The sequence below is a fragment of the Pteropus vampyrus genome, unplaced genomic scaffold (genome assembly GCF_000151845.1).
Source record: "Pteropus vampyrus isolate Shadow unplaced genomic scaffold, Pvam_2.0 Scaffold49, whole genome shotgun sequence".
Classification (NCBI taxonomy): domain Eukaryota; kingdom Metazoa; phylum Chordata; class Mammalia; order Chiroptera; family Pteropodidae; genus Pteropus; species Pteropus vampyrus.
In genome coordinates this window covers 1,090,731-1,097,792 of record NW_011888830.1, presented here as the reverse complement: position 1 = coordinate 1,097,792, position 7,062 = coordinate 1,090,731, and the positions used below count along the sequence as shown (strand labels likewise).

The 7,062-nt window shown below is 47.3% G+C and overlaps 1 protein-coding gene across 1 annotated transcript in view; it reads right to left on the bottom strand.

Annotated features, from left to right (window-relative positions):
• Positions 1-7,062, bottom strand: part of FRMD4A (FERM domain containing 4A) — a 187,828-nt gene that overhangs the window by 133,431 nt on the left and 47,335 nt on the right. Inside the window, exon 3 of the mRNA XM_023530357.1 lies at positions 3,392-3,484. Within this exon, the coding sequence (XP_023386125.1) occupies positions 3,392-3,484 (93 nt within the window). The remainder of the gene's footprint in view (positions 1-3,391; positions 3,485-7,062) is intronic.

Genomic DNA, 7,062 nt, shown 5'->3' with positions numbered 1-7,062 from the left:
TCTTTAACACCATCTCTGCAGACGGACGGCCGCCGGCTCTGCAGACGCGGCCCAGAGTGGGATGCGAGATGAGCCAAGGTCATGGATTTTGACTCGGGCGCCGCTGGCCCTGCCTGCAAAGGGAGCGACCAGGGCAGTCTCTGATGAGCAATCGTCGTGCTGCTTTTCACTGTGAGAGGCAGGCAGCGTGGTGCGCACGGTCAGATCTAACTGAACAGATGCCACAACTTATTTAGTCATGCTGTGGGGAGAATCCGCCTGACCACTGGACCCCCAGCTCCTTACCTTTAATTAGGAAAAGCAATACCTGCTTCAGGACGGTCGTGAAGGTTAACGATCACCCTGAATGAAGGACAGTTTCCTTTCCTCCGACCTTTTTCTTTTTTGGGTAATTATTAAGACCCAGAAGCCACGGTGATCATTCCTGGTGATCTGACTGATGGGTTGGCAAGAGCAGGTCCCTTTTAGGCCAAAGCATGGGACAGTGGGGGTGGGCTCTCAGTCCCCTCTCTGGCCATTGTGAGAATGTCCTGGGGTGTCACACCAGCCTGAGGCCCTTCGAGGAGAACACACTCATTAAAAAGACTTGCTCTGGCTTCGAGGCTGAAGAATTCTCCAAGTTCAAATTCACGTTATTTAATATATTGGGGTCTTTTTCCTGCTCAGTTGAATAGAGGCACTAACTCTTCCCTCGCTCCCACGCATGTTTTATCTTTGGATGTGCCTTACAGAGAAAGACTATATGAATGTCAAATGACAGATCACGCTGGGACGACGGCCCAAACTCAGATCTTCCGTGACACAGGGTTGGTCCTTCCGCTCGATGAATTTCCAAAAACGTGGCTTAAGGCAGTCGTTTTCCACGGTCTCCTTTATCCGGTAATTTTATTCTCCTTTTCCACAGAGACCAAACTGTCCCCGTGATAAATAGATATAACACACAGGTGTTTAGGCAGGACGGCTCTGAGGGCCTGCAGCATCGGGCCGCGTCCAGGTACGCGCGAGCGACGGACGCTGGGCTGGCTGCTCTCGGGAGAGAGGTCAGCACCCGCGCACGGGGACAGCGCCCAGCTGGACAGGGGGCGCCTCTGTGTGGACTCCAGCACATTCCAGGCCGGCACTGCTCCCCTGGAGAAAATGGCCTTGGGCATCCCTAGAAAGGCATCGCGTTCTAAGTTGGGAATTCTTCTCATGCTGAAAACCAAGGTAAAAATGCAGAATTCTCCTCGGTGGGAGAATCTGTCCCCGCTCCCGGAGAAAACAAACTATTGGTGTTTTGCTCCTGTGCTGCTCAGCTAGCTGGACAGTGGGACTCAGGGTCATGGGGGTTCTAGAAGCCAGGGTCCTCTGTGGCCAGCGCCCAGGTGACACCCACCCTGGGAGGCGGTTGCAACAGTTCAAGTGACAGAGGATGAGGCGAGGGCAGGGAGCAATTTTGGAAGCAGCAGCTAAGAACTAACGCACATAAGAATCTGAGGAAGAAGAGACAGTTCAAGACTGAAAGCCCAGATGGCGGAGGAGAGCATAATGCCACAGATCGGAGGGGACCACAGAAGGTTGGGAGGGAAGATGATGGATGTGGCTTTGGACCTGCTGAGTTTGAAGGACTCAGGGAACTGGAAATAGGAGCCCGAGTCTCTCCGGAAAGACCCGCTTTTGCGACAGGGTGAGGGAGGGAGGAGCTCTGCCTGTGGCCGATCTCTGTCAGGCGGCGTTCCCTAAATGCATATTTGGAGACCTTTCCCCAAGGAGCGTCCTGTGCGGCCCCTCCTGCGGTCGATGAGAAAAGCAGGAGGCCGACAGCAGAAGCGTCACTGGGTCTTCGGTCACCCCGTTCCCAGTCCCTTCTGCAGCTCCCTCTGTGTGTCTGCTTTCACAGACAGAAGTCGGCTTGGAATGATCTGGAGCCATCTACATATTCTCAGCGACAAATACTTCAACTGGCAATCTCATGGCGCCCCAAGCTTTCCTCCGAGGCCTGGCTCCCCCAACCCACAAGCAACTCGGCTCATCACAGGCGCCTGGAAAAGGGACGTGATGTGCAACCAGCCCGGTATTTGCTCTTCTTGGTTAATGTTGTTGAAAAGCCCCAGGAAGAAGGGATCAGCCTAATGCACAGCAAGTGTGCTCAGCCACCTTCCATGACAGGTTACTCTTTGCTCCACAGGGTTACTTTTCCATTGATCTGAGGAAATGCAGACACCATTAAAGAGAACACAACATTGACATCACGGCCATCAGTAATGAAAATGGCTACGATGAGCTCTGACATGTTCGCAGCTGTTAAACAAATCACAAAGTTGTTAAATGCAAGTTTAAGTTCACTCTGCCAGCTGTGGTAAAGATGCGTACGCCTGGCTGTTAAATGGGGCCCTTGACTCTGATCTTAGGCCCTTCTAACGCCTCCTGCGACATCAGGATGGCTACGTCTAAAACTGCCTTCCTGGCCATGCTCTTCAGGAAGAATTGAATTGTAAATCACGTGTGTCCTGCCCTTGAACTTTGGTTCAGATCTTTTAAAAGAGCTGGGTCTATGCACTGGGTGTAAGGGCAGTGTCCATTGGAAGACTGAGGCCTTTGAGCTAAACGCCTCTGCAACTGTGTTGCGATGAAGGTTCTGGACAGAAACGACCTGGTGGCCCCACTGACTGGGAGCTCAGACCCTGGCTTTGCTACAACTTGTACTTTGCCCCCGAACCCAAGACACGAACCTCTCTGGCTTCACACAAACTTCTGCAAACCAACATGGTAAGTCCAGTCAACTTCCTTAGATTGTTGCAAACATTAACTACTAGAAGCAAATCCCGTTCTTTTCAGTCACAAAATAAAACTTCTTATAATAGATTAAGGAACAGAAAATGCCCATTGTCTCTGATATTTTATTATGCCGCATCTTCCCTCCCTGGGAAATACACTGATGTGTGGCTTACTGCTGGGGTTTGACTATTTTTATTTGGGATGAAATAGGCAAGTTTCGAGAGGCCAAGTGGCACTTGCGACAGACGGAAAGAATACACCAGCTATTGGTATGTAGCCTCAAACGGCCATCAAAACAGAACCCAAGTGTTTCTCTTATTGTAAGAAATTCAGTTTAGTCTGAGATATATGCCACTCCCCGCCCCTTCCCCCCGAGAAAAAGTAAAATTAAGGGCTCTGATCTTCATTCCGCACAAACATCCTTTGTAAGAGCACAGACACGTGAGTCCGTGTCCACACGTTGACACGTCTTATACACTCACACCCCACGTTTGCAGCTGCTACATCACGTAGCTAGGCACCTCGCAGTAAACCAAGGCAAACTTGAGTCCCCTTTCATTTAATTACTCTGCCCTCCCAGACACTTCTGAAAAAAAACAAAAAAGGCAAAAGGGGGGACACCCCACGTACGTACCTGACACAGAAGTATAAAACCACTGGTCCTGACTTTTTGGGGAAGTCGTGTTCCAATACTCTTCGATCTAGTTGAAGCCAGTTTAAGTGTCCCCTGCAGAAAATAGAGACAAACTGGTTATGGCTTTGGAATTTGCAGATTTTCTTGTGACGAAGGTGTATTATATATATATATATATATATTACATATAATATTATATTACATAATATATATGTTATTATATATATATTAAGTATATAATTATATATATATAATATATATGTATATGGCCGGATCGCAGACAGACGTGGACCTTTCCCTCACCGTTAAGCTTTCAACATTTGAAGAACTCAAGAGGGATGATCTGGGGAACGATGCTGTGTGACACGAGGGAGGAGAGTGACACTCAGAGTCAGGGGTTGGAGGCCCTCGGCCCTTTTCCTAGACTGCACTGAAAATGTAATCATTCTCCCTCTCTCTCCCTCCCTCTCCCTCGTCCTAAATTCCCTTCCCACCACACTCTCGCCTGCCTGTCTCCTGAAGGACTCACAACACACTTCAGAAACATGTTAGCAATCTTCCCAACATCTTTCTGGAAGCAGATGGGTTGAAAAACCAATCATAGTTTCTTAAAAAAATTAAACTTACATCTACCATACGACCCAGCCATGCTCCTCCTAGGTATTTACCCAAGAGAAATGGAAGCATATGGCCATGCAAAGGTTTTTACACACAGATGTTCAGAGACTTTATTTTTCATGGCTTGAAACTTGGAACAACGCAAATGTTTATCAGCAAGGGGAATGTATAAACAAATTATGATATCATTATATAATGGAATACTATGCAGCAATAAAAACAATGAACTACTGATATACACAGCAATGTACATGCGTCTCAAAGTAATTATGTCGAAATAAGTCAGACAAAAAAGAGTACAGATTGTATGATTCCATTTATATAAAACTCTGGAAAGTACAAACTAATCTATAGTCACAGAAAACAGATCAGTAGTTGCCTGGGGTGGGGGTGAAAGGGAGGGGTTCAGGGGTGGGCAGAGAAAACTTTAGGAGAATGATGAGTATGTTCATTATCTTGTTGGTGGTGATCGTTTCATGGGTGCGGACATGTCAAAACTTATCCAGTTGTACACTTTAATATGTGTAGTTTATTGTACATCAGCTACACCTCATTAAAGCTATTTTAAACAGTGAACCACAGAGATACTTGATGATATACAAATGGAGTGACTTGTGCACTTCTTCCTTCCCTCCCTCCTTCCGTCTCTCCTTTCCTTTCATACATGTCAGCTGAACACCTCTGAAAAAGAGTGTGGAGGTGCAGCAGGCAGCAAAACAGACACGGTCCCTTTCCTCCTCAAGCGTGTATGCTTGTAAGGAGACACTCGACCACTATGTCTACAGTTAATTACATAAATACGAATAGTATTAGGGCTGTGAGTTACGAGAACATGTAAGGACCTGATCTTGACTGGGGGTCCAAGAAGCTGTTTTGAGTGAGATCTGAAGAATTACAGGAGTTAACTCAGCAAAGAGGAAGGGGGGTTTTCTAAGCAGAAAGGCCAGCACATGCAAAGGCCCTGAAGCGGAGAGAAACCTAGCACCTTAGTGTCACGTGACTAGAAAGGGATGAGGCTACAGAGGGGCAGGGATGTCCGATGCTGTGTGACACTGAGGTTTACAATGCACGGACACGTGTGGAAGGCTGGCACTTATTCTGCAGAGAATGAGAAGCAAGAGCTGTCTGCCTCATTCTATTACAATCTTTGCTTCTCCAAGCACATGTTTGCCTCTGAAAAAATGAAAGAAAACATGCTAGAGGCTTCCATCTTCATTCTAAGACTTCATTCAAACTGTACCTTTTGCACAAGAAAAAAAAAAAGATTCTCTCTTTCAATTAAGCCCACACCTGTGGCCTAGGGATGATTTGGATTGGCTTCTTTTTCCTCCAAGAATCTCCATCTGGAAATAAATTTTTTTTTCTCTAAACTTTATTTTTCACCTTTGGGTTACTCTTCTCTGAATATAGTTAAGGGTAAGAAATAACAGAAAAAAATGTTTTCTAAGTAAAATGACTGGACTAACTTATTCCATAAAGGTGGGATGAGTCCCCGTCCAGCTAGAAACGGGTTCTGAGAGAGGCCTGGGTGCCGACTTTGTCTGTGGTCATACTGGAAACACTGACCTCTGTGCCCAAGCTTATGTCGTTCCTCCTGCCTAGAATGCCCTTCCTCATCTTCATCACCCAGCAGAGTCGACCCATCCTTCCAGGCTCAGATCTCCAGTGCCTCCTGTGGAAAAGCCTTCCCAATGCACAAACCCCCACGCCACACCCAGCCTCGGAACGGACCCTCACGGGACCCGTCCGGGGCCTACCTCTGCTGCTGCATCTCCTGCCTCCCACGGAACTTACTCTGTTTACAAATTCTTTTTCCCCATTCTTTTTCAGACTTTTTACATCTGAAAAATACAGAGAGGTCTACATCATAGAGTAAATGTGTATGTGTGTGTATATGTGTGTTTGATCAGCTAGACGGTGTTCAGACAAATGTGAGACCTAATTATCAGGGAATAAGAGGATCTAGCCACTCTCTTTCTGCTCCGAAAATGTCCCAAATCTCCCAGGATCTTCTCCATGTGCTCAGCCTCCCGCACACATGCCACATGGATGCTCTGTATGGCGACTTTGATCACACCGGTGCTAAGTGGAACAGGCTCTCCGTCCTGTTTATGTGAACGCTAGCCATCGTTCAGGGCTGAGTTCAGTGAAGTCTCCCTTGATTGCCTAAGTCTGGGCTTCCTTTCAAGCTTCTCCAGAGCTCCTGGTTTGTGTCATCGGCAAGGCATTTGTGGTGCGGTCGTGCACGATGAGTTATCTGAAAAAAATATGACCTGTCTCTCCAACTAATTTGTAAGTTTTCAACATTTACGAAAATCATCCCGGAACTTAGTACAATGCCTGGCAAATATTAGGTGCTCAAAAGCTGGTAATCACTGATTGGATGGCTGCCTCCAAAAGCAACTGATCTGTGCCGGATCTTAATTCATAAAGGCGACTGAGTGACCACAGGGAGAAGTCAATGCCGCGGAAAGAAAAGCTTAACGTTCTTCACGGTTCCCCTAGAAATGAGCGGCACGCCATGCCAGGTGGGGCCACAGGGGGGGCGCCCGTGCTGAGCTGATCATGAGGCAGAAAAGGAATGAGGAGGCAGAGGCCAGAGCCTTTACTGGGGTTTCCGTGGGAAAGGCAAGACAGGGCAGGGGAGACAGCTTAGGACTGGCTAGTCTGAATAATTCTGCCAAGCTTAGGGGCATAGGGGCTGACCCTAGCTGCCCAGTACGTGGCCCTGGGTTGACTTCGGGCAGGGCTGAATTGGCTTGGTGAATGAGAATTAGATAAAGGGAGTGGTTCAGATTCGGAGTATGGGCTCTGGACAGCAGCGGAGATGTAAACAACTCTAGCTGTTAGTTTGGCACTGTAATTAGTGGAGGCCAAATAAATACAGAATCTAAGAAAACTCAGAACAGCAACTCATCTAATGACCATGTAGACTGAAATTGTAATCTTTTTACTTATAACAATTCTTGATAAACGGTCTGGCGGGAACAACTGTTTCATAATCCTCACAGGATAAACCCTCACTCCACCCCCAATGGCACATTACTGACCGT